The 25871-nt window shown below is 38.3% G+C and overlaps 8 protein-coding genes and 1 non-coding gene across 15 annotated transcripts; 4 read left to right on the forward strand and 5 right to left on the reverse strand.

Annotated features, from left to right (window-relative positions):
* Positions 1 to 5337: 5337 nt before the first annotated feature.
* On the forward strand, positions 5338 to 9322 carry LOC130692147 (golgin-45-like). Of its 2 annotated transcripts, none has more exons than XM_057515236.2 (6): positions 5338 to 5483; positions 7698 to 8224; positions 8285 to 8484; positions 8547 to 8675; positions 8765 to 9002; positions 9066 to 9322. In XM_057515236.2, the coding sequence occupies exons 2-6, from the start codon at positions 7739 to 7741 to the stop codon at positions 9216 to 9218; spliced, it is 1206 nt and encodes a 401-aa protein (XP_057371219.1). In that variant the 5' UTR covers positions 5338 to 5483; positions 7698 to 7738; the 3' UTR covers positions 9219 to 9322. The 2 variants fall into 2 exon arrangements, with proteins under 2 accessions (XP_057371219.1, XP_057371209.1); XM_057515226.1 differs by lacking the exon at positions 5338 to 5483 and adding an exon at positions 7509 to 7640.
* Positions 5527 to 7666, forward strand: LOC130692160 (centrosomal protein of 19 kDa-like). The gene has a single exon (XM_057515247.2). It carries the CDS (start codon positions 6950 to 6952, stop codon positions 7469 to 7471), a length of 522 nt encoding a protein of 173 aa, XP_057371230.1. The 5' UTR covers positions 5527 to 6949; the 3' UTR covers positions 7472 to 7666.
* On the reverse strand, positions 9211 to 11969 carry LOC130692204 (transcription initiation factor TFIID subunit 6-like). 2 transcript variants are annotated; one of them, XM_057515287.2, is made up of 11 exons: positions 11588 to 11969; positions 11365 to 11518; positions 11156 to 11306; positions 10963 to 11095; positions 10705 to 10884; positions 10391 to 10625; positions 10177 to 10325; positions 9931 to 10099; positions 9704 to 9864; positions 9512 to 9637; positions 9211 to 9436 (listed from the first exon to the last, which is right to left on the reverse strand). In XM_057515287.2, exons 1-11 carry the CDS (start codon positions 11822 to 11824, stop codon positions 9338 to 9340), a joined length of 1794 nt encoding a protein of 597 aa, XP_057371270.1. In that variant the 5' UTR covers positions 11825 to 11969; the 3' UTR covers positions 9211 to 9337. The 2 variants fall into 2 exon arrangements, with proteins under 2 accessions (XP_057371270.1, XP_059350090.1); XM_059494107.1 differs by having other exon boundaries at positions 9211 to 9451.
* A 665-nt stretch (positions 11970 to 12634) lies between these two features.
* On the reverse strand, positions 12635 to 14103 carry LOC130693803 (translocon-associated protein subunit beta-like). Of its 2 annotated transcripts, none has more exons than XM_057517019.1 (6): positions 13977 to 14103; positions 13498 to 13651; positions 13321 to 13433; positions 13139 to 13257; positions 12978 to 13061; positions 12635 to 12914 (listed from the first exon to the last, which is right to left on the reverse strand). In XM_057517019.1, the coding sequence occupies exons 2-6, from the start codon at positions 13638 to 13640 to the stop codon at positions 12798 to 12800; spliced, it is 576 nt and encodes a 191-aa protein (XP_057373002.1). In that variant the 5' UTR covers positions 13641 to 13651; positions 13977 to 14103; the 3' UTR covers positions 12635 to 12797. The 2 variants fall into 2 exon arrangements, with proteins under 2 accessions (XP_057373002.1, XP_057373010.1); XM_057517027.1 differs by having other exon boundaries at positions 13923 to 14036.
* Positions 14104 to 14406: 303 nt separating this feature from the next.
* LOC130696394 (protein CLEC16A homolog) lies at positions 14407 to 18398 on the forward strand. Of its 4 annotated transcripts, none has more exons than XM_057519483.2 (18): positions 14407 to 14455; positions 14589 to 14678; positions 14745 to 14873; positions 14931 to 15064; positions 15131 to 15279; positions 15362 to 15466; positions 15547 to 15671; positions 15734 to 15900; positions 15959 to 16330; positions 16390 to 16646; positions 16708 to 16773; positions 16841 to 16936; positions 16996 to 17134; positions 17209 to 17360; positions 17465 to 17637; positions 17702 to 17841; positions 17907 to 18169; positions 18236 to 18398. In XM_057519483.2, the coding sequence occupies exons 2-18, from the start codon at positions 14599 to 14601 to the stop codon at positions 18266 to 18268; spliced, it is 2580 nt and encodes an 859-aa protein (XP_057375466.1). In that variant the 5' UTR covers positions 14407 to 14455; positions 14589 to 14598; the 3' UTR covers positions 18269 to 18398. The 4 variants fall into 4 exon arrangements, with proteins under 4 accessions (XP_057375466.1, XP_059351494.1, XP_059351503.1 ...); XM_059495511.1 differs by lacking the exon at positions 14407 to 14455 and adding an exon at positions 14470 to 14488; XM_059495520.1 differs by lacking the exon at positions 14407 to 14455 and having other exon boundaries at positions 14499 to 14678; positions 17907 to 18158.
* Positions 18330 to 19755, reverse strand: LOC130696413 (ATP-dependent (S)-NAD(P)H-hydrate dehydratase-like). Its single transcript, XM_057519497.1, has 3 exons — positions 19609 to 19755; positions 18582 to 19541; positions 18330 to 18506 (listed from the first exon to the last, which is right to left on the reverse strand). Exons 1-3 carry the CDS (start codon positions 19625 to 19627, stop codon positions 18433 to 18435), a joined length of 1053 nt encoding a protein of 350 aa, XP_057375480.1. The 5' UTR covers positions 19628 to 19755; the 3' UTR covers positions 18330 to 18432.
* Positions 19756 to 21005: 1250 nt separating this feature from the next.
* LOC130694543 (SPARC-like protein 1) lies at positions 21006 to 22494 on the reverse strand. Its single transcript, XM_057517622.2, has 3 exons — positions 22401 to 22494; positions 22169 to 22336; positions 21006 to 22101 (listed from the first exon to the last, which is right to left on the reverse strand). The coding sequence occupies exons 1-3, from the start codon at positions 22404 to 22406 to the stop codon at positions 21076 to 21078; spliced, it is 1200 nt and encodes a 399-aa protein (XP_057373605.1). The 5' UTR covers positions 22407 to 22494; the 3' UTR covers positions 21006 to 21075.
* A 795-nt stretch (positions 22495 to 23289) lies between these two features.
* Positions 23290 to 24916, reverse strand: LOC130694554 (aquaporin-9-like). The gene is made up of 7 exons (XM_057517630.2): positions 24778 to 24916; positions 24540 to 24666; positions 24337 to 24474; positions 24142 to 24272; positions 23920 to 24075; positions 23780 to 23841; positions 23290 to 23712 (listed from the first exon to the last, which is right to left on the reverse strand). The coding sequence occupies exons 1-7, from the start codon at positions 24850 to 24852 to the stop codon at positions 23439 to 23441; spliced, it is 963 nt and encodes a 320-aa protein (XP_057373613.1). The 5' UTR covers positions 24853 to 24916; the 3' UTR covers positions 23290 to 23438.
* Positions 24917 to 25579: 663 nt separating this feature from the next.
* On the forward strand, positions 25580 to 25679 carry LOC130696952 (U6atac minor spliceosomal RNA). The gene has a single exon (XR_009002761.1). It is a non-coding gene; the product is annotated as a U6atac minor spliceosomal RNA (small nuclear RNA).
* Positions 25680 to 25871: the final 192 nt, after the last annotated feature.

Raw genomic sequence — 25871 nt, forward strand, 5'->3', positions numbered from 1 at the left:
TAATAAACTATCAATCATTGGCATATTCTAGCCCGCATTCGTTTATTAACACATCTATATCCTATACGTAAATGCAGAGGGGATTTATTCGTGGATTAATAGCCTTATAGAATAAAAATCGCTTTATTATTATTAGGCCACAGAAAGCGGCTTAGAAACCACGCCACAGTTTTTTAATCTCTTTTTTTTTAGGGGGGTTCTTTTTCCGAGATCGATTTATCAAAATCCTTTTGTATTAAAACTCCCCATTTTATTTTAATAAAACAAGAAAAAACAAGACGATCTATAAAAGAACAATTTCTTCATTTAACAAAATACACATCACACCCGTTTTTTTCATGTTGTTGCATACAACATCAATTTAGACTGCGGGCAAAAGGTTAAAACAAAAAAAAATACGTTCGATCGTTCAGAATATCTCATGCATATTTACCATGTTCAGTTAAGTGCTTTTTTTTCTCTCGCGAAAACCATTTTCCATATATATACATATATATAGTCGTTGTCCTCCCCTCCTGCTGCAGGGTTAAATGTCTCTTCATGCTGTGCTCTATAACACACAGAATATAAGGGGCGAGGGACATCGTCAGGCCCATTGCACAAGGATCAATAAAAAGCCCTTGCAGCAGACGCTCTTATAATAAAAGTCTCTTTTGTTATCGGGGTCGCCTTTTTTTTCATACAATATTATTTGATGAATTTGTTTTAGGATATTACAGAAAAAAAAATCATTGACGATATATTTGAATGTATGATGCGTATATACTATATGCCAAATATTGTTCTGGGACTCTTTGGGCAATGATTTTGAGTTGAAATGTTCAATAGAATTTGGTCGGATGTATTTTAGAGATGCACAAAGATAAGGACAGAGAAAGTGGTGCAACTGCTGCTACCAATAATGACATGTAAAAATTTGAAAATGAAAAAAGGGAAGAATAAGCGGGAAACATGAACGAAGAATAACAATGAAGCAATAAGATTCCATGCATCAGTTTTCGTGTGTTCGTGTGTATGTGCACGAAACTATATACGAAAAAAGAAATTGCCCAAATAGACACGATTAGATTTGATTCTATATGAAAACTGTAATACTTGAAAGTTGTATACATTTAAATAAATGGCCACCGCACTCTTGATGAGTTTAAATGATTGATCCAATAACTTGCCGTTTCGCCTGCTGTCGCACAATCAGAGACATTAAAGTCACAATATAGTCAACAGCCGCTGTAGACTTGTATAGTATAACCTATTAAGATGTCTGCCGTGTGTGTGTATATAGCCTCAGGGCACGCTTGGTTGTACATATGCAAATGAAGCGTGATAGTCGTCCCCTTACTTGGCCAAAGTTTTGCTACTATATATTGTGTGTCCCCGTGAGTTTGCTCCCCCCACCCAAAAAGTCTGTCTATATCCGTCCGACAATTCACGAGCAGAATCCAAAAGTACTGCGGGACTGTTGGAGCAGTTGATGAGAGTTATTTGCTCAGGAGAGACGCGTCCCACTATACTGATATTTAAGGGGTTCTATACACAGTTCTCCAGGTTTACGTGTTTGGGGTATAGACATTAAGTTATGCACGACACATGCTGCGAAACTTTTTCCTGCAGCCTATTACACATTTACTGTATAAAAAGTTAGTTCATTTCTTATCTATCTAAGTAAATCTGTGTTTCAAATTTTTAATTGACGTTCATAGACGTGAAGCTAAGAATGTCTTAAATTTAGCTTAACGATATACGGTATATTGAGGTGATCTATTATAGTTGGAAAGGTAAACTCAATAAACATAAGAAATCTATTTAACTGCGTAGAGTTGATTTAGGCTAGATATTAGGGCTTTATTAGAAATGGCTGGCACCCTTCAGGCATTATTCCCCGAAGGCTCTTGCGTGTCCAGCACAACACCAGTTCATCAACAAGTTATTGGTTGGACGTGTTATTTGTCTTATATTGCTGTCATGTTATTTTTGTCTTTATCTAGGGATAAAAATATATGAAAACCTTTCCTTATAATGTCAATCAAATCCATCAAAAAGTGTTTATAATCAAATGATGGCTTTAGATATAAGAAATGCGCCGCTGTGCTCTAATGCCTTAACAATCCTAGATGCGAAAAGCTTGTAGATTTCCTAAGAGATGTATTCAGCTATACCTATTCATGATGCACAATTCTCGGCATATATTGGATCAATGTCTACAATCTACTACCTTTTGATTGAAGCCTGTGTAAATAAATTACAAATGAAAACCAATTTATGCTACGTTTGATTTATTTGTGTTCAATCCATTATGTATAGGATTCCACGTAAAATATACAATTACTTTGAAAAGGATCAAATATATACGAAGCAACGCGGAAAAATAATTTTTATAAAAAATTTCAAACTCTATAAAAAGGGACGCCTATATAAATATTCATATCTCATCGATTTTTCTTCATCCCCCACATTCTATATATATAAGATGCAGTCATGTGAATGTGACATCTCCCTATGTCGGGTCTCTTTATATGTTCGCAATCGGCTCTATATAATTCGATCTAATATACACAAAACTCTACAGAAAAACTTTGACTCACCATGCAAATTCAGTTTCTTTCCCTCCATACATGCATGTATAGCTCAACATTTTTACAGCATATTTTACGCTGCGTTGTTGTCATTGATGTGCCTTCCATAGACACTTTACAAACCAGATTGAATATCAAATTGAATTTACACAAATAAACGTAGAACGTTTTTTGTTTATAAAAATATCCAATGTTTTCTTATTATCTGTTGTGTTTATATCAGGATCCCTTAAGACTTTTGCTTCTCCCAAACGAGAAACACTGCGCCCTATTCCAACCGATTTCTTACCACATATAATAAAGACGTTAACTTTTATTCCATTATTGGCCAAACAACGTAATAATTCATTAAGGCAGCAGACATACGCCCTTGCATTGCGTTTTTTTTTAAGGAAAAACGCTGCAACGCCCTTCTTTTCCGAAAATGGTGTAACATGTAGATACAGAAACCAGTTTTTCCTTTTTGTTTCTAAACATTACGATTAAGGCAAAACTATCATTTTATCAGCATCATTTTATACTATATCAGCGAAGCATAATTATACGTGTATAACTACGTTTTGTCGATGTTTTGTTACTACCAAGATTATTTGGGCATCAGCATCCATTTGCAGACAACCCTCACCATAAAGGGCGTTGACCGATTAAGTCCAAAAATTCAGGCCGAACAGATGGCGAGTTGCACTACATTTTCTGTTTTCGGATCACATTTTTTTTCATGTCATACAACTTTCTATTCAATTTTTAAAAAAATAAACGTTAATTACAATCTTACAAGTTTAAGGAACGTAGTAATTGGACAACTCTTTTTCAGACATCAATATCTGATCGTTATATTAGCCCATAATATTTGATAATGTTCTTTTGTATACGTAATAAATGATGTGCCAGACATCTGCTATGTGCAACACAATCAATGATCGGTCGAATTTATAGAAGCTCGTGTAATATAATAGCTAAAAAGTTGCCTGCTAGTATATCCATAGACGCTTGTGATGTGTATATCCATTTGAATAGAGTACAGATGAGTTCAATGGCAACGCAAAACAGAAAGGCAGTTGGGTAACACAGAGCACCTTTTGTGTAATACATCCAATTAAGTTGTACATTCAACGACCTGTATATAGAATCAGAAATTAGATGTTCTGGCAATAGCAGTACACATCGGCACAAAGTGCTACCTCTCCCTTAGGCCACATGCATAATAAAGGCACGAAAAGGTCATAGTCATCGTCTACATGAACAAGTTTATGTAACGAAAAATAAATTTTAAAAAAATAAAATAGGGTCAGGCGTCGTGTGTGGGATCGAAGTTCAGATCGTATATTGAGGCACTGTCAAACATTAGGCAAAAAAATTATTGACAAAACGAAAAGTTAAAAATGCAAATTTTTGAACACCTCCCAAGTCTGCCCTGTATGGTTCACATGTAAATTTTTGGTTACTGCAAACCTCTTTAAGGTTACGGTAAAAATGCGGGGAATATTTTGCGACAGTAAAATGATATATGTACTTCTTTTGTTTGATACAACACGTTAAGTTTTAGGTTTCCTTTACGTTCAGCAGCAGAAAAAAGAAAATAGTGGCAATGCGTCTAGGTATCAAGTAACTATGCAGACAGAGCAAGATGAGTCAGCATGTTAAACAAGTCGGGTACATTATATATACATAGGCCGTACAGTATATGAAGTCCTTAGACGTAAAATTTACCCAAACATTGTCCAAATACGTACCCTCCAGAAAAAATGATATTCAGAAAAATATTTAAATTTTTTCTCCCTCTTAAGTGTTTTCAAGGGTTGTTGGGGTGGGTAAGAAAGCTATAGCCTTGAATGGTATTTTTTTTTTTCAAAACAGAAATACACAGGGGAATTCAGTAGGTCGAAATGCAAATGAAAAAAGCAAACCCATCCCCCGTAATCTATAAAGGAAGGGGAACCTTCCCTATAAGTTAAAATGTAATTTTTGTATGCACGAAAGCAAAGGGCGATAATAATCATTACAGCCCATAATCATCTTAAAATTTAGCTCTCCATTGAAATATACTTTAACATAGGCCTAAACGTCGACGATTCCCCAATGGACAGCAACAACAAAATTTGTGCCAGTCACGCGAAAAAAAGTTATCCACGACTGTGCCTATTCAAGTATAATATACAAATAACACGAAGGATTCATAAATCACCTTTTTAAAATAAGCCAACTTCTATACACTAGCAATTTAATTTGATTAATTATAACTGATAAACCATTTAAAATGTCAGCCACTAGAGGGCAGCCTTACAGATTTTTATCAAGATTTATCCCTCGCTGAAATTTTAACCGACTGTATGAAATGAAGACCATATCTTAATCTGTGTGGCAGCAAAGGTTAAATTTACGCAACCGAAATGGTAGAGATGTGGCAGTAGGAAATCTAAGCAAACTTTTACTGTTATAAATACGACCGTGCACGTAAAGCAATTTGACAACGATCGTTTCCACTGCAGCCATAGCACCAGCCAAATGTAATTTGTCTGGTGTACATAAAATATCGACTGCGCTTGTTGGCTCGTTAACCTTTTATTGCTCATAGCGCTATCTATAGATAAATGGAACCGCCTCGATCCAAACACACGACTTGTTTTTTTTTTGTTTTTTTTTTAATACAATATTTATTTACTGCAAAACAGTGAAGAGTTTACGTAAGATTCACACTCAATGCGAGCAAGGAAGATGGAGTCTGAATTTAGCGTCGCCTGCTTCAAAGTTTTAACAGTCGCCATATTTTTGCAGTGCATTAAAGAAAAGCTCTTGTGGTCAAAACCAATCTGATAATGCAGGGCTTTATTATCGTTTGGTTATGGATTTACATCCCCCAATAGACTTAAATGGATGCTTTGAGTAGCTGACACCCACGTAGCACTTTAGGTAAGTCGTTTTATGCAAAGGCACGAAGTTATTTCTCTGTCCCTAGTAAAACGTTTGAACACATAATCGTAAACTGCTCTGTTTGTACAGTATATGCCCAAAGGCTGCTTAAACTTTTCCTCTCAACAAATTTGTTTTTTCCTTGCATATTCATTTAGTCAACTTGTGTATATCTGGATGCAATTGATTCAACATCCTTTTCTCACGATCGAGCACGTACGTCCATAAAGAACAGACTGTTTTCTTTATCAGGCTCTACCTCCTCATCGTTTAGCTAAAACTACGCCTATGTATTTAAATCCAAATGAATTAAAGTACCCGTATAAACATTTGGAATAGATCAAGTCACGTGTCGCGACTCGTTGATGAAGCTCCAACTCATTTGCGTTCCTGTCACAACATTTTCAACATAGTGTAGATACAGACCGAAAAAAAAGGGCGGGATTGCTCACGCTACCCCAACATCCTACCCTCTCCGACACGAAACTTTATGTCTGTTGCGGCCAAAAAAAGTTTTCTCCCCGCTTCACAGCATACGTATAATTACACGCGGGGGCCAGACATATAGGGGCCAGATACGTTCGTATGATAATATCCATAGTAGAGAATACAAATAAAACTTAAACTAGATTCAAGTCGTACGTATACATTCGTTCGTCTTTTGAAGATTTGCGTGTCTGCAAAAAAAATGTGTTCCAGACAGACAGCTATATATAGTATACTATATACTAGAAAAAACAAGCTATAGAGTGCATTGCACGAAAGGAACTATCAAACAGGGGGGTAGGAATAAAGGGGGGAATAAAAAGAGTCAATCCGCCGAGGCAGGGGCAGATCTTTTTAGCTGATGGGCGGTCTATAGTCTTTCCACTGACATAATAATGTCTCGTCTGACTGTCTCAGCCCTTCCAACCGGGTTGATTCACGCGTACTCCTCCCCCCCTCCTGATCAATTAGATCCGCAGCCACCGGCTTCCCCCCCGCCTGAACTTATTGAATTATTCATTAGAGGCTGCACGCTCTTTTGCCCAAAGAGAGAGAGATATCCAAGTATATTTACAATATAAGCTGCTCATTCAACAGTGTGCTGCTTCCATTCTTTTGTGTATTCACATAGTCTCGTTTAAAGGCTCTCTCGGTGCAACGCCCCTTTGCTTTTTCTTCGTCTAAAGATAAGCAGTCTCAAGAGTTGGTTAACGGGTTTACCGATTCCCCCACATTGCGTCTTAAATATATATATATTTCTTTTAATTCAATTTGGGCTGTGAGTAATTGACGGTTTTTCGTACATATAACTTTTAGCTTCTCCCAACGTCGACTTGCATCGTCAAGATCACGATTTATAGACATGGCAGTCGCTTTTGTGTTTGTATAACTCACCCGTTACCCATGGCAACCGCCGGGCTCGCCTGTTTACAGTCAGCGTGAGTCACACACGAGGAAAGTATAAACGGGTATTCTCGTCAATGATGGCGTCATCGGAACGTCAGTGGGTCGCTAGTAAAACGGTCGGTCGTGTTATCCATCCTAGAAAAATTGGACTGAGACTTGAACCTTTGAGTTTAATTCTACTTTACGAAGACGGAGTTAAGGTGAGAAAGAGATCTATGCCAATTAGGAGCCTCAAGGCAACAGCTGATCCGCGTTGTCGAGCTGAAGAATTCAAATTACGTCACATGACGTATTTGGCCAGTGTGCCTGCAGTGGTATTGACCAAACTGATCTCTATCGCTCAGCAAGTGTTGATCGGACTGACCATCACAGAAGCGATAGATAAAGTATCAGAACATTTCACTGTTAATTACGAGCGTGACCTGAATACTGTTTCAGAATCGGAATTAAAACGGCAGAAAGAGCTCATGGAATTGACGTTCCTCAACAATGCCATCAACCCTTTAGATCCACGATTTGTATACGATAAGCAAGTCACATTTCATCGACCCATTGGTCCGTCTGATTGGGATGAGGAAGAGAATGATGCAAATTAGTTTTGCATGAACGGGCTCAGTGATCTGGCAACGGTGCCCAGAGATCATTCTAGTTACATGTCAAAACAATCAAGAACGAATAAAAAAAATCAATTGACCACGTCATCTCAATTTTATGACGGCAGCCTGGCGAAATAATTACAACGTAGTGTGTGTAAAATTCATCACAGTAAATACAACAGGTTTATTGCAAGACTAGTTCTATTTTAAAGTATTCAATTTTCAGTTCCAAACTTTTCGCAACCTACCTGGAAGCATTCCGAAAAAATGGAGAGTAACAGCATCAATAATAAATCAAATTTGATCGCTACACCCTGTCCTCGGACGGAAGGTGATGGAATGGAAGCAATGGACAACCCGATTACCTCTGATGTCAAAAGTGCCTTTCCAACAATGGAAAGACTAAGCTTATTACCCCTAAAATCTTTGCCACCAGCAGAGAGAATCATCAGTCTGGTTCCCATAGCGAATCTTTCAGGAGTGAAACCCAAGAACTCCAATTCTGCTATGGAAAACAAGAAAGCCAAGTTTGTACCTTACGAGCCATACAAGGCAGCAGTCAAACCAATTGTTCCACACAAAAAGAAGATCAGCAAGAAAGAATTAACAGTTTCATTAGAGAATAATATTCAAAGAACAAGGAAACAGAAGGATTTTGACCCCCATATCAGTGGTATGGTCTGTCAAGAATATTACGACAAAATTGTGAAAGAGAAAGAAGAACTGGAAGCACAGGTGGCAATTCAATCCAGGGTATGTATTATATTCTCACAGTTATGAAAATAATTCATCCTAAGCTCTTTTTCTATCCAGGTTAACGCAGAATTGAAGAGATTGCTTGTTGCAAGTGTTGGGGAAGATATGGAAGCCAGAGTTCATTTCTTGACAGAAGACAAGGTGAAGCTGGCTGATGACATTAGGCAATATGTGGAAAAAATAGCTTTAGATTTTGAGCAGAAAGAGAAACTATCTATTGAAGCCGATATATGGCGAAGCAAATTCTTGGCATCTAGGTATATTTTCTAATTTACTTCTAATAATAATTTTTTGAGTTTTGTTACCTGTTAAAATTTAGCGTCATAATTGACGAACTAACCAAATGGAAAGCTGCCCTTTGCACCCGTAACAATAACCTTCAGCTTTGTATTCAAGGGCTGCTAGACGAAATGAATTCCATTCAGAATCATCAAAATCAAACGTACAAGTATGATGAACTACCTATAACTATGATTTTTTTTTTAAATTTCCTAAATATTATCCTTTTTTAAATTATTATTTCTTCTCCGCACCTAGTCGTTTGACGGCCTTAAATAATGCCTTTCATCCTGCTGGAACCTCGAGTCATAAGCCCCCGGAATTGGTGGCCTACGACGTGATCAAGGGAAGCGCGACCATATTGAAACTCGTTGAAAGCCTAACAAAACGTTTATTGGGAACCTATACGCAAGTGAGAGGAGATGAAGAAGGAGCCCGTTCTATAACTCCTTCTATTGCAGCGAAACAGTCCCCTGCCCAGCTTGCAGCACGAGAGGTATGTTTTCTTCGCCTTTTCGTACTTACAGCGCACACAGCAACCAATCAATTAAATTTTCAGGTTTTGACGGAAGATCCGATTGGAACTTGCAAAATGTCAGAATTAGCGAATGACCTCACAGCTCATCATGTGGCTGCGCTTGCCCGTCGCTCCATGAACAAATCGTTTTATACTTGCTGCGCCCATTGCACCGGACAAGTTCACGTTATTTAAGACGCGACAACTTGTATTATTATCCTTTGTCAGTTTCGACTACTCTTTGAGATTTTATTTAAATCAATCGATTATAAGCAACACATTAAAGATACTTCATCGTTCCTCCTTTCTTCTCGTTAATCGTCGAGAATGGTGATATTTTCTGTCTTAATTACCATCGATGATTCCATTTTGACTTCTGGCGCCACTTCAGTGCCTTCCATTTTTATGGGTGCCTTATTTCCGACGTCCTAAGCAAGTTCAAATATTGACCGTTCCCAATGATTTTTAACGAAAAAATGTCACGTTACCCGAACAATTTGGCTGCTGTTAACCATCACATACTTCGGTTGATTGGTCGTCATAACAGTCTGTTTATTGGCCTGTCCAGCGCCCGATACTAACTTGACGACCTGGGTGGTTTGAGGAGCTGTCGCCTATGTATATCCACGTAGTACAATAAGGTGTAATTGGTTAGCTGGATCTAACTTTAGTAAAAATACCTGAACTGGTGTTGATGGTCTGGAAGTTACAAACATGTATTTAGTAGGATTGCTAGCAGCGTTCGCGACAGCGCTAGTCTGATTCCGCGAAGTCGTTGCCGAGCCAGTGGCTCCGCCCATCACGATAGTGCCACGTCCAGCAGATAATCCCAGGCTGCCGGCTGTATAAAACAAAGAAATAAATGTAATGACACGTAAAATTTTATTCCGCGAAAAGACACTTTTACCTGCACCTGATGAAATCACACCCGAGGACGCTGTCGTTGTCGTAGTCTGCGATCTCGCCCTGTTTACGGCACCGTGAAGTGCCGGACCAAGGTACCCGAATTCTTGACGATAGTCGTCAACGTTGTCGGGCGGCTGACGGGTTACTTTCAATATAGGTACCATGACTTTCTGTATATTACAATACGAAAAAAAACTATTGTAGAGGAACTTGGCATTAAATTGTTTGCTCTTCTCAAGGAACCTACAATCGTCAACTGTTTGATGTGAGAAGCCGCAATACGATCAGCATTTGCCTGGCCTGATCCATCCAAATAAAGTTCGATACGTTCACCTATCGCACGTATTTTCGGAATGATAAAGGCCTTGATAACTTCCGTCCCTAGCTCCGATAGTCCTGCAATTAAAAGATAATGTTGGATTTGTTCGTCGGTGGAATTTATCTTTGAATATCAGCGTTACCAACAAGTGCGCCATAAAATGATGCTAATGGCATTTTGTCATTAGCTAATGCTCGGCAGAACAATCGGGTGACACGAGTCTGGCAATTATTTGTCGTGGTGTGGTAATTTTTGCAAATCTGTGCAATGAGGCGGGAGGAGAAGTCTCGCAAAGCCCAGTGATTGTCCACTTCTGGTCGAAGGCAAAGCTGTTTGCTAACCATGCAAGATGTGACTGCAGGAACAAGCTCGTGAAGCTATATTCAGCAAAGGCGAAAGCGAACAACAAGGATATAATCTTTGAAAGAAATAATGAAAGAAAGAAAAGCGACTCACGTATTTTTCAAGGTAGAGTGTTTGATTGGAAAGCAACGCTTTAACCATGCGCATCAGGTAAATCAGAGGGGCGAGATTGTTTTGTACTACATTAACACGTACGCCTTCAGCGATAAAAGTACAAAGGCGGGGTAACATTTGATGTAATCCTGGATCTGAAGCCAAACTTTGGAAAGCTTCCTATTCATGGATAAACAATATGGTAAGTATGGCTCGACACCTACAAATGAAAGAGTAAGCATGATTCTTTAGGCTTACGGCTCGTCTTGCTTCATCAGATCCCACACAAGCTTCGGTAATTTCTTTGTAGTATAATTGCTGTTCAACAGACAATTCATGGGCTGTAAGCTGTTTAACTTGGACAGTCTCTGTTTTGGGCTTCTTAATTGCTCTAAAATCACAAATCAAACATGAGGTAACAATTGACATGGAAAAAAATTCCCCTATGTACGTGAGAGTTGTAGATTTTTTCTGGGTTTTGTCTCCAATTTTCGCTAGCTTAGACACAGGATCAGAGCTCTCCAGTCGCTGTTGATCTTTGGACAGTGATGGGGGATTTTCTGGAACTGCTGGCTGAATTCCATCAATACTGAGCCAATGAGCTAAAATATGACTTTGAATTAAGTATCAGATAATTTTGAAGCATATACTAATGCATACCTCTCAGGGCAACATCTAAAGGTAATTTTGGTAAGGGACCACCAATAATTTCTGCAATGTCAATTTCCTTATCCTCCAGGAAATGCAGTTCACGGCCTCCACCACTTGCAAAGCGAAATGGAATATGGTCTGCATTTGCAAATCCATACAGGGGCTTAACAATGGTACAAGACTCATAAGAACATCAGATTCAAAAGAAATGTTTTACTATTCTAGGGCTTACCTCAATATTTTTTATTTTAAGTGCATGATCAATATCCATTGTGGAAAGCTTTTTCCTTTTCCCATGGTGCATAAACTTTGTGGCATCTTGTATGACTGTTTTCAGTCGAAAATTTATTTCATCAGCTAACTCTTTAGCCGCCGAGTCTGAAAGACCGGCGACCCCCACACTCTCTGCCATCATCTTCATGGATTCAATCGGCAGATTAAGACTGCCAGCAGATTCGTATTCACTCATTTTAAATTAATATGAATCTATCACTGCATAAATGGTACAAATATTTCACGTTATAGTTTTATCCACTTCTCGAATTCCAGCTTGTAAACACAATTTTTGACAGTAGGCCAATGCAACAATTTTTACGGATGCTCTAATTTTATTACTGCTAAAAAGATAATTTGACATACCGTTCGGGCTCGGTTTTTTGTTGATCGGTTTCAGACCAGAGATGTTTCAGACATCCAAAATAAAATACTGGTCTACTAAGAAATACTGGTGTACAACGAAGGAATAAAACGAAACTTTTCCGGAAACCAGCTTACTTTAACAAGATGATTCTTGACTGGTTTATTTCCCCGTCGCCCGTCGGTACATCTATATATCTATGCATCTATCGAGTCAAGGTGACTTAAACTCTTTAGTCCAGCATAGTGAGGTAAAACAGCAATAAACCATATGGTCAACATTTGTTTATGCATGCTAGCGTAATCTTTACTCTTCTTTTGCTTACCAGTTTGTATGACGCTATTTGCCTTTGCCAATTTCGAGGGACTTTCAGTATTCTATTTCCTTATCACGTCTAAGTCTGCAGATTGTTTTTTTGTCTTTGCAGCTAGCATTATCCTCAATTCGACGAAATCCGTCGTTAAGTTCGCCATAGAAGCTTAATACCAAATGCGTTGCAATTTTATATGCAACCCGCTTTCTAGAAAAGATGACAGCTTCCCAGCAAGTTATTTTCTATAGTCTCCATGAATATTTCACGTATCAACAACGAATATATAACCAAGACGAAAAATATGCGTGTTTGGATGCAAGACAATGCGATCAGGATAAAACAGTTTATTACTGTTTGCACCCGTAAAACCCTCTCTTCAATTTCCTTAACAGAAACATGGTAATTTACTGCCTCATCGAGAACACAATGCTTAGCAGAATGGAGGGTTATTATTACTTCACAGACACAAATTGACACTTGGCCATCGATTTCTTATTTGTCTTTCTTCTGTGTCATGATAGCTTCGTATTTGGTTTTGGATGAGTACCACAAGGCGTAGGGAAGCACCAAAGAAGGCATCGACATGACAGCGAAGGACAGCCAATCCAACTAATGAATAAAACGATCAGTTAATACCTTGCTTCTAAAAAATAAACATAACTCAAAACCTACCAGATGAGGAGAGAACTTTCGGTCGTATTCTTTGAATGGCACAATAGCACCCTGTCCAGGCTCACTAGAAAGACCAACAAGTGCCTAGAGAAAAAGAAATTTTTAAAACTATTTTTCCTCTTTGGAGAAAAAAAACAAGGCAAAAACATTATTCCTTCTACCTCGGCAGCATCTTCGCTAGGTAAGTAGGAAACCTCAGCCGCTGTGAAGTTGAAATATCCGTATTTGGAAGGACGGATAACAACTACGTGTGTCGCATTAGAACCAGGAGGAATACGGTCTACATAGAGAAAATATTTTTACATGAATCTACCATAAAAAATTATCTTTAACAGAAACCTACCAATTGTGACCTTCAACTGCCCACCAACAACTTCAAAGTCTTGTGGACCAAAAGTGTTATCAGCAACTTGAACATCTAGAGCTGCAGTACCACCAACATTGAATAAAGAATATCTAAACAAAAAAGTAACTGCAATATTAGCAAAAATTTAGAAAACTATGATTAGCACCAACTTACTTAATAACAATGTCCATTCCTTCCACTAGATATTTGTTTAGAATTTGTTTTGAGAACAGTAGCTTGGCAGGTGTAGCTTCTTCATTTCCTGTTGTAGCAACAGCAAACACAACAACTAGGCAGATTTTTAACCAGTTATCCATGGTGAAAGGGCCTATAAATAGTGAACCAGAGATATTAGCTTAATGAATTTAAAACTTTAACAACAAATTTGATGCTTCGTCATACATTGCTCAAATTATTTGTATAAAATTACTGCCAACATTAACATTACAATCTATCATTTCAACCAATTCAAATATTGGACGCCGTATGCCGGGTATCTTGTCGAAGCTTTATTACTCGTCCCGTCGAGAATAATAAAACATTTTAAAATTCATGTTTCAATAAATGCCATTATAAAGTAACGAATAAAATTGATATACCAAGAATGATGATCTGGAAATGCAAAATAGAGAGGAATGGAAATAGAGACTCACCGGATTGAAAGTTTTTGGACAAGGACGTGAAGTTTCAACGCGCCACCATACGGCTATCAGTCTTACTAATGTTGACAACTCACTAACCGTTGCAATATTTCTTTTCACCTTACGCGCCATCGCACGCATGAAAATTTATATTACTACTTACCGATACCGTAAATAACAAAGACTAATGGCAAAATCAAAATTTTTGTTTCATAGTGAATTTGAAATCTGAATTTTTGAATAGAGCCAAAACGAAGGAAAATTCAAAAAGTAAACTAATTTATTGGCGATTAAAATATAGTTGACTGTTTAAAAAACGAATATCGCCCATTATTAACTGTATTAAATTATTCAAAATGATTTTGAATTCGTGGATTAACTTGTTAATCTAGCACTAGTAGAACAAACTTTTGAACTTTTAATAATCTCATCACAATCGATCAAAACTCACAATGCTGTTCCAGTAATAAGACCAATCGTAGTCTGCTAGTGTACGTCCATTTAACAATATAATAGGGTCATTGGTGAACAAAACATTTGCAAATAGATGAATTATAATTCTTGTATCTCTACACTGATGAAGGCATTCGTTTTTAAAAACCAATAATTTGCTCAAAATCTAAGGGTAAACGATATGTTTCGAAGCCGTTCTGGTTCCTGGTTCGGCGGGAGTGGATCGAAGCCCAAAAATCCACATTCACTGGAACACCTGAAGTAAATAGAAATAAAAAGCAGAGGTGGGAATTTTTTTTAACACCAACAATGTTTTTCCGCATTCAGATACCTCTACAATGTTATGATAAAAAATCAAACAGTTAGTGAAAGCAACAGGAGCTTGCTAGTTGAAACTTTGAGATCCATAACAGAGATTCTTATCTGGGGAGACCAAAATGATAGCTCAGTTTTTGAGTATGCTTATTTAGTGTACCATTTCTATATTCCTTTGTAACCATTTTTCATTTCTAGTTTTTTCCTGGAAAAGAATATGCTTTCATTTTTTTTGAGGATTATGAAACAAAAATGTGGATCATTTGTTTGTGTCCAGCTGTTGCAGACTTTGAATATTTTATTTGAAAACATCCGCAATGAAACTTCATTGTGTAAGTATTTTAAATGTATTTAGTAATCAAATTTGTAATAAAAATTATTTAATTTTGCTTATGTAGATTATTTATTATCAAATAACCATGTCAACTGCATAATTGTGCACAAGTTTGATTTCTCTGACGAGGAAGTTATGGCCTATTATATTTCATTTCTAAAAACTTTGTCACTGAAATTAAATATTCACACCATACACTTTTTTTTTAATGAGGTAATTTGCCAATTTAAAGTTTTTGGATTGATTCCTGCAAAGCCAATGACTAACATATATATATATATATATGATCCACCAGAACACCAATGATTTTCCACTTTACACTGAAGCAATAAAGTTTTTCAATCATTCTGAAAGTATGGTACGAATTGCTGTTCGGACACTTACCCTGAATGTTTATAAGGTACTCACTAGTACTTCCTAATCTGGGTCAAATTTAATGGCCATCAATATTCTTAATGCCTTATAAAAAATTTAAATTAGGTTGGAGATGAAGCAATGCTCAATTTCATCCGTGACCGAACAGCTGCCCCTTATTTTTCAAATTTGGTCTGGTTTATTGGAAACCATATTGTGGAATTGGACAATTGCGTTCGTGCTGATGCTGAGTAAGTTAGCCCACAGACTACATTTCTTCGTGCTTCGTTTCATTAATAATCTTCTAATTTAGTCACCAAAGCCGAGGTCGACTTTCAGATTTAGTTGCTGAACACCTAGACCACATACATTACGTAAACGATATTCTTTGTCTCTCGATTGACAATTTGAATGAAGTTCTGGTTGAACAGCTCTTCCAACGCCTTTTACTCCCCCTGTACATCAATTCGCTCAATAAAGGTAAAACCTCTAAAATAACCTGTTTCGCAATTTAAAAGAAAAATTCTACTTTTCTTAGGACAAGTTCAAACAAAAAGCGGAGACCGCCCTATGGTTAGTCGAGTCGTTTCCCTCTTTCTTCTGAGCCAGATTTTCCTCATCATTCATCACAAGCCTTTAGTAGTCACTATTCTTAAGTTACTCATCAATTTCGAAGGAAACCAGATTATGCCAAGTGGTTCTAATCATGAAAGCTCTGTAGCCATCGAAGATAATATCACTGATGAAGAAAAAGAGCAGCGAATGTCATCTTCTACGGCTGTTAGTTCCAACAGCATAAGTAACTTGACTTCTCATTTGGAAACAATTCTCGACTGCCTCGACCCGGCCGAAAATGATTATGAGGCTCTTTTTGGACTTAGTCTTCTTTACGCCATAGGACAAAACAGAGGTAAACGAACGTCAAATAGCTGTGGTACACGCATTCACTCAAAATGGTGAAATATTCAGGTGTCAACGAAGATCAACCTTTTTGGAATACGACCGAATGGAAGCCGATTCTGATTGCAAAACTTGTTCTGTTACTGACATCTGCTTGTCAGATGACGAGCAAGATTCGCCCAGTTACTGTTGATCTTGCTATCAACTTGCTTATTGCAGTGGCTATAACGAATCAACCGAATCACCATGGACTGGATGACAAGAACCTTGCTGTCCTGGAACAGGCTAAAGAAGAAAGCATCATGGTGGCTCGTACCTTTTTCAAGGTACGTGCAATAAAAATTTAAAAAAAATACCAAGTAATAACCGTGCTATATAATATTTCAGTCGGAAGATATGTTTCTCGAATTGTTTGAAGCAGAGGTCAATGAGATTATCAAGCGCCCGTTACAGGTTCGTTTATTAAACCACATAGTGGTTCACTCAATCTAATGTATATATATTTTTGTATATCTCTTAGGTTGAGTATCTTCTGCAAGATTCGTCTATCCTACTTCCTCCTACTGGGACGCCGATGACCGGTATCGAATTTACAAAGCGTCTCCCTTGCGGAGAAGTATGAAAGTGTATTTTTATTTCTATTTGTAAAGTGATGTCTTAACAAGTATTTTTTAGGTGGAAAGGGCTCGTCGAGCCATAAGAGTGTTTGTGCTGATGCGACGCTTAAGTATAGCGATCAGCGGGGAAGTCGAAACACAACTTCCTCTAGTCTGTGTGCAGCAGTGCATAAAAATATCTGATATTCTTGATTTAAGTGAGATGACATTTAATGGTTTTACCATTTTAAAAAACCCCTACTAGCTGCTTCTATTTTTTTTTTTTATCTAGACAACTCGGATTTGATTGCGTGCACCGTGGTAAACCGAGAGGGTACGAGGCTGCGGCGATTCTTGGTTATTGACCCCATCCAGTTGATTTTAGTTGAACCTGATTCGAGACGACTTGGTTGGGGAGTAGCCAAGTTTGTTGGTTTCTTACAGGTATAATATTCTCTTGCCGATTATTGTGTGTGTGTGTCTGTGTTCTTCTTTGCTTTACTTTAATTTTACGCTGCGTATTTGAAAACGATTCTTGGATTGGGTAGGATGTTGAAGTGACCGGGGATAAAGATGATTCACGTTGCCTGCATGTGACCGTCCATAATTCACCGACGTCAACGACGTTTCTTTCGGATCGGAGTCCTGCACACAGGTTGCCACAGTTAGCAGCTCGGTTTGTCTTCGACGACCATATCAGATGTATGGCTGCTAAACAAAGGTATCTCTTTGTTCTATAAACATTTATTAGGTAGTGTGAGAAGAATTTTTTCTGCATTTTTCAGATTAAGTAAAGGTAGAATCAAAGCTCGACAGAGAAAAATGCATTTGATCGGCAAAATACTGGATGTGAATACCTCCACTCCGTCCTCACCACCGCCTGGAACGTTGCATGCTTTGCGACAGGATTCCATTGCCCGTACAAGTGTTAAATTATTATTTTATTTTTTACAAATTGTATATTAGTACTGTTGACCATCTGTTTTGAAGGACATGCTATTTTGGGTCGTGGGTTGCCTGGAAATCTAGGAATCTCACCTACCGGAACTGCCTTCCCTTCACCCTTTGGCATAAGACCAGTCGGATTCCGCCGTGCTCCTGGTCTAGCCGTAACAGGTAGATCAGATACACCCGTCCGACCACGCTCTTCCTCTGCTCACCCTACTGTCCAAAGAGGAAATGGAAATAAGGAAGCCATACCACTCACGGAGCTATCTACTTCAGCGGACCATTCTCAAAACAGTGATCAACAAGTATAATTTATTTCGTTCTTCACACTGCAATAACTCCAGTAAATAACGCGGTCTTTTCGGGTATAGGATTCTTCTGCGGGCCAAGCTGCAAATCTGTAGATTACTAATTAAAAAACCGGATGAAATTACTATCAACGCCATCAAGCCGGTTGGTGATAAATTACAGCATAGGACGTATTTTGTATTATAGTTGATTGTCTCTACAAAAATATTACACATAATTCGAAATTTCTAACTGCGTGCGAAAACATTCATAAATTTATTTACTCTTGATTAAACAAAGACCTGAAGCACTCAGGGATATAAGGAATCATGTCAGAGGCGAGTGTTCCACGACCTATGTGAAAATATTGATCGAAGAAAATGTTTAGAACTAAAAATTATAAAAAAAGAAACAATAAAATAAGATTACCATGGATTTCGAAAGCTTTTCTGTTGATCATTCGGCTAAGATGGGCTGCCGCAGCTCCTGCCGATAAGGTAACTTCATGACTGTATTGGTCGTGCGTCTTCCAGTAGAGGAAAGTGGCTAACATTCCAGACATTAAATCACCCTGTCCACCACATCTCCTTGGTGAACCCATCTTTTCACAGATGTTGATGTTAATCCCATTAGTTATTATGTCTTTTTCTGCTTTTTGGAGAATTGTTACATGTCCCAATTTTTTAGCCAAGGCACCTACATCTTCGGGTTGTACAGGTTGACTAGGATCAATGGTTATACCCATGATGGCTTTATAAAGTCTGGTGAACTCTATAGTATTTGGTGTCAGAATCACATTGGTGCAATTTTGAATAATATGGTGGTTGCTATTGATGTAGAATAATCCATCTGCATCTATCACAAGAGGAATTTTAAGTTCCTTTGCATGGTTAATTATGGGACCCAATACTTTGAAAACTGATTCATCTCTACCAAGACCAGGTCCTAGTATTAGAGAATGAATTCGAGGTAGCCATGCTGAAATAGCCTCAAATGCATTTGGGGCATCAAGCAAGGGATGGACGATAAGCTCAGGACTATAACTTTTAATAACTGGAGCAGCCTCTTTCATGCAGAAAACATGTACTAGGTCACATCCAACACGTAGAGCAGCAATTGCAGCAAAATAAGGAGCTCCTGTGTACTCCAAGCTACCTCCAATAACACCGATTCGTCCACTTTCACCCTTGTGTAATGAGTTGCTAAGAATTGGAATACTTTTCTTCATTTCTAGAAGTAGGATTTCTTTACTAAGATTTTGCATGCTTGCTATAGTATTTTGTGCTGGGGAACTGCAGTAACTTGAGGTTGGTTTCACAAACAAATATGAGGATTTATTTTCTCTACAGTTTAAATGGGATAAGGCTCCAGTACCCTGGAATGAAAGCACTAACAAAACAATGGTTAAGTTAAAAAGTTGCTTGCTAGTTGCAAATAAAACTGTGTGCTCACTAACGTTTTCTAATCGAATGCATCGATCATTGAGTACTGCAAGGAATTATGAAATTAAGAATGTCAATAACAAAAATAATGTATGCAACGGGCATACTTCGTTTCCACAGCGATTCACAAACTATGGAGATGCAACAGTAAGAGCGTCTAAACCGCGATAAAGAAACGCAGAAATCTTTTTTCTACTAAAACGCGAAATTTCATGCGGACGTCAATCCTTAATCTGTTATTTACCTCCTCGTAGTTTACCAAGGGCTCTATAGAAATTGAATCTTTGTAACGTTATTTTTTTACGGTTGCTTTAATATTATTTATTATTCAATATTTAATCACTTACGTTTCTAAAAAAAAAGAAAGAAAAGCATTTTCCAAACGGATTTCCCGTCTGCCGTTGCCGTCGTAAGGCGTCTATCAATAACTTAGGCCATCACACCCTGGGAAACAATATTGTTCTCTTCCCGTTTTAAAAACATGTTACCAAGAGAGTCCAGCCGCACACGGCAACTTAATCGTTTAATTATTGATTTTTCAGATAACAGACTCAAATATCGTAGGGTTTTTTTTTGGTTCTTTATTTTTTTAAATCGCTAGGTCGCCAAGAATCATCGATGTTCTCGAGTTGCCATGGTAACTTGGTCGGGCTTCGCGCGCCCCCAAATTGCCCCCGCCCTTTTTATGCCTATTGCTGATCGCTCATCATTAGTCTTTTGTTTTGATGGCAACGGCATGTTGTGTAACGTGTCCAACGAGATTGACACATTTTCGCCGTTCACATGTCTCGTCGCCATTTTTCGCACCGTCCCGTTTTCCACACTCTAAGTTAAAAGCAGTGTTTTTGTTTGGCCAACCCTATTCATTTTTAATTCGTCTTATCGCATTCGTATTCGTGCTTAGTTTGCAGAAATCGAGTTTCATCTATTTTTATAAGTTCTTTAATAGTACCAGCATGTTGAAGTCACTGTTGGACCTATTCAACAATAACCTTCAAGTTCACTCACGTGTGTGACCCTTCTATCTACAATGAAAGTCGCGCTACCCTTGGAGTTCCTCTTATTACGTTATCATCTCCCGCTCATCAATCTCATCCATGCGGATCCGACCTGAATCCAAAATTTTAGGTCAAGTCTAAAGTGACTTTCTATAAATGTACGTAGCAATTTGCACTGTTTTTACCCCACTCTCTCTTTTTTGACACTTGAATTTGTGAATTTGAATAGCATGTTTCATTTTTTTTAAGTAGCAAACAAAACTTAACAATTATGAACAATCGAGAAAAGCAATCAATTTTTGGGCAATATGGTGACGCTCACTATTTGTATTGTTATAAACTACAGACATCATTTATAAATAATATTCATAAGAACAATGCCGCCTGTTGATTTAAAGTAAAAAATAGTAAGCTTGCAAAATAATTAAGGCGTGTATTTGTTTTACTTTTACCTCGCTGTTGTGCCAAATAATCAATGTATCTTTAATCTTTTATATTAAAAAACCATCTAGGATAAACCTTGCGTGTGGATGGCTGAGAAACATCAGCAGCTTTGTAAGCTGGTACTTGGACCGTCGATGGAGATGCGATAACAGGCTTAGACCATGGGTCTGATTGAACGGTAGTTGATTTATGCGTCACTCTTTCAATGTCAGCAGACTGCCTGCTTTCCTTCCTACCAAATTCATCAGAGGATTTTGTAGCTGTATTAAAAAACCATTTGGATTGCGAGTTGCTATGATCCGATTGCGAAACAGTAGGATTGTACGATCCTCTTACAGCGGGCCTGGTGTTGGTAACTTGCCAGGCCGGCACTTGAACATCAGCAGGTTTGTTGATAGTGCTTTCAGCAACAAAGGGTTTGGAGTTCTCATTCTTGCTAGACGAGTCATCAGAAGGTTTAGATTTGGGGGTACTAAAAAACCACTTGGGATGTTTAGTTTTATGCTCTTCGGCTTGGTGAAATTTAATTGAAGGAGAAACTGGGCGTTCTTCATTTAAGGGCTTAGCTGGGACAACTGGTGTGTGCCAAAAGGGGAATTCAACGGCCGAAGATTTTGGGCTGTCGGGTCTTGGGTTGTGTGTTCCTGCTGTTCCATAGGTAGATTTTGCAGGGCTAAAAAAACTTTCAGACTTGGACATGCGCGATCCGGATCGAGGGACGTCGAAAGCCCGATGTGGCTGAATGGCAACAGGTGAGTCAACTGGTCTGGCCCGGGTTGGGATTTCAACGGCACCAGCCTTGCCTTCGTGGTTTTCTTCCTCGGACTCAACCTTTTTAATTTTGTTCTTAAAACTTTTCTTTCCTTCAGATTCTTCGGAATCTTCTTCTTCTGAATCTCCTTCATCAGAATCTTCTTCTTCATTTTCATTTTCTTCGTTTTCATTTTCTTCATTTTCATTTTCCTCGTTTTCTTCTTTCCCATAATCTCCTTCGTCCTTTTGTTTCATTTTCTCAGATTTTTCTTTTTCAGGTTCATTCTTTTCTCCAGTGGTTGCTTTTAATGGCTGTCATGAAAACATGACATTCGTATTTTCAGTACAGTAACTTGTGTAATGTTTAAGATCAACTTACAGTATCGGTAGCCTCGGAATCTTCGTCAGTTTCGGTGATATCAGTGGATGCTAGAGTGGAATCTTCAACGTCAGCTTTAATGACCTCAGTAGAAATTTTAGCTTCATTTTTAGCTGGAGCCGCGGTCGATAACACAACGGCGGTTAGAAGAACGACAGCTAGCCAAATCTGCAAAAATTTATTAGAACAAGTATTTATCGCAATGTACAACTTAACTATACTCGACTGGTACCTTCATTCTACGAAAGGAGACTGGGATTGAAGAACAAAGAATTCATCGTTCGACCCTATTTATACGAAGGCTTCAAAAGTTCCACTGCATACATGGCATCCTTTTGAAACAACAAAAGCTGCGTGGGTTTAATAACATGGAAATGTCGAGAACCTGTATATGAGATAAGAGAAAGGGAACGGATTTTCGGCAGATGCTTGCGTGCCTGTCAGAGTGAAGTTAAGAAGTCACGAGGCTCAGATTAAGGACAAATTACACCTGATCTTAGCCACACCTTAGGCCTTTCTTGATTATTTTTGATCGTCTGACCTTGCATTTGGTCCTTTTTTTTAATCTTCTTTAAAAAGATAAAATGTGAGGTTAATGACATTTTGTTATATTGTAGGAATCTAACGTCGTGCTGGATGGAGGCCTCATGGTAGGGCTAACTGGTTTCCTGTTAGTGTGTATGGCTCCATTCTATTGATATAGATGTCATCAAGGATAATGGAAGATGTATGATGGCGAAGAAAATATATGGCGATCTGGAATAATTTACTAGCGACATGCTGAAATCGTCCACAGCTTCTTGAGAAGAACGTAAGTGCGACTCACATGTTTTTATTAATCAAGTTGCGTCTCGTGCAGCACGAAAGAATCTTATACTACAACATATGGAATGTAGCGTGACTTTGCGTGGATGTACGCCTTGGCTGATAGACTACATATGCGTGACTAGACGCTGGATGAAAGTGTTTCCATTTTCACACTGATATGCGTTATGCGAGCAAGCAGCGGCTTTGACCTGCATACTAAAGATTCATTGTACAAGGCAAATTTTTAAAACATAAAAGCCAACGTGATGTCTTTATTCATTATTTATTTTCATATTCAATTTTATTCTCTCAGTCTATCATCCCAAATAAGATTTATTCTTCCTGTTTTAATTAAAGGAACGAATAGCAAGTACAATACGTAAGTAGTATTTTAAAGTGCTGTAATAGGCAAATGCCGTAATGCAATTGCCGTTATTGCTGACAGGAAGTCCCTGTATAATGTTCAGAGTGTCCTCGCAATATTGTAGTCCGTGCTTTTATGATTTTCTTCGTGACTGTTGTGAGATTCACGTCCATCTGATGGTTCAACATCAAGTCCTCTGTTGGGAAAGTGGTGCCATAGACGTGGATTGATCATCGAAACGTCTATAGATGAAACCCGCTCACTGATATCTGTTGAGCCATTCTTCAAAATTAGGTGAAAGATGCAGACACCAAGAATAGCTCCAACATGCGGGCCGACCAAAAATATCCAGAACCAGTTGTATTCTCGAAAGCTGTAAATCAAAACTCATTTTTCGAAAAACTGAATATGTTTTTTAATTTACTAAACAACTAGCAAACCTGAATACACCTAGTCCCCATCCACCAAGGAAGGAAACCAATCGAGGAGCGAGATCCCGCGCCTGAAATATCATTTAATCATAACCAAAATAAGAACAAGAATCGTGGTTAATAAAAAAAAGGTAGTGTCCTTGACATACCGGATTGAGGGCGTAACCTCCATTAGATCCGTAGGCGACACCGATGGCCAACAGCGTGAAACCAACATAGAGTGGCTGCAAGAAATTTGGCACGTTTGAATACCGTTTGTCAGTTACCACGCATATGACGAGCGTGAAAATCATGGTCGATAATATCTGCGATGTAACGCATTAATGATACATCCCGGGGGTAACGAAAAGAAAGTGCAGTTTCAAACATACTTCTTCAATTAAACCAATACTAGCCGACGAGTAATGGGCTGGATAATTGGCAAAAATTGAAGCCATTCCAGGTTCTGTAATGTTCTTCTCAATGCGAAATTTGCCGTTGACTTTTCCTTCTAAAATTCCTTCTACTCGAGAAAGAAAGGCGATCGGAATATACGCGAAAAAAGTTATCTGGGATTTAGTATTTACCGTGATATACTCCGAGAACTGTTCCAGAAGCGGCAAGAGCTCCTACGTATTGAGCACACCAATACACTGGCAGCCTTCTCCAAGGAAAACGACGAACCAATGCTAGCGCCATTGTCACCGCGGGATTCAAATGACCGCCTGTCCGCAAAGACAAAGCATGCGACAATGAAAATCATAAAGAGTTGGCTTTACATTTACCGTACCTGATATATTGGCTGACACGATCATTCCTAAAGAACAACCCAAAGCCCACCCCCAGTTAATAGTAAAATAGTCACCTTTTTCACCATTGGTTAACTGCGATTGAGCTATGCTCCCATTCCCAATGACCTGCAAATAATTATATTAGCAATTCAATTGACACGTAGGCGTTTGTAGTTTGCTTGTCATTCTGTTTTGTTTGCCCAAGGTTATTTATAAGTGATTTTAAAGACAACTTACTACCAAAATATAGGTGCCTAAAAATTCGGCGAATGCTGCCCGAAATACTGAAGGAAACGGGAACCGCTTACACATCTCTATTTTTTCTTGGTTTGTAGAGCCTAAAACAAAATACCAAACCTTCCAGCTGCGTCCAGACGGCAACCTTGCTTAAACGGGATCGTATCGACAACTCAATGGTTTTCAACTTGGTATACAACGACGTTACGTAGCACTGAAAGTACAGAGGTCCATTAGTTACATCTCGTGCATTAATGAAGACGACTTGCAGCACCTTGTGAATCAATAACTACAAGCTCGAATCTAGCATATGTGATGCTTAGATGAAAATAGGTGATAGCTGTGAAACAAGACATCCCGGAAGCGTTTCTCACCTGTGTTGCACGAGTGAGGCACTTAGGAGATATTCAATTAGCTTAAATTGGTTCACGAAGGTTTTCTGTTTTTACCTCGATTAATATTCTAGTCGAGTAGCAATACGACAAGAATCATGCTAGACAAAAAATCTTTAATGAACCAAACCTGACGAAAATAATTCTTGTAGCCTTGAGTTATTCTTTTTGGCTTTCTAAAATAAGAAAAATTTTATCATTTTCACTTTAAGTTTGAGTGTAACCAATATTTTATAGATTTAATAAATGAACTGTATAGCTTCAAGTATAAACTTTAATTTTACAGCTCTGTCTTACAAATTTGCCTTTTAGTATTCTTTTAACATTGGAAAATTTGGCAAACACATTGCAAACGCTGTTTGACTGTTCTCAAAGACCATATAAATAGATGGCGTTACACAATGCATATCGTGTAGGACGAAAGGAGAGCTGTTTAGCACTCCCCTTGATAAGGACGGACACACAAATGATCACGGCACAACCCTTAGCAGGGTGTGATCATAATTTTTCAAAATTTTAAATATTCCTATTTTTCCATGTAACTAGATATGCACCCGAGCGGTCCTTATAAGCATAAGTCGAAAAGCTCTTGAGCTTCTTCGTGGGCCTTGAGTTTGGCCAGGGCAAAAGCTTTCTCGGCTTACAGCGCTAGCGCGAAGCAGCAAAAATATTCGGTGTATTTAAAAAATGGTTGGTCTAATG

The sequence above is a fragment of the Daphnia carinata genome, chromosome 1 (genome assembly GCF_022539665.2).
Source record: "Daphnia carinata strain CSIRO-1 chromosome 1, CSIRO_AGI_Dcar_HiC_V3, whole genome shotgun sequence".
Classification (NCBI taxonomy): Eukaryota; Metazoa; Arthropoda; class Branchiopoda; order Diplostraca; family Daphniidae; genus Daphnia; species Daphnia carinata.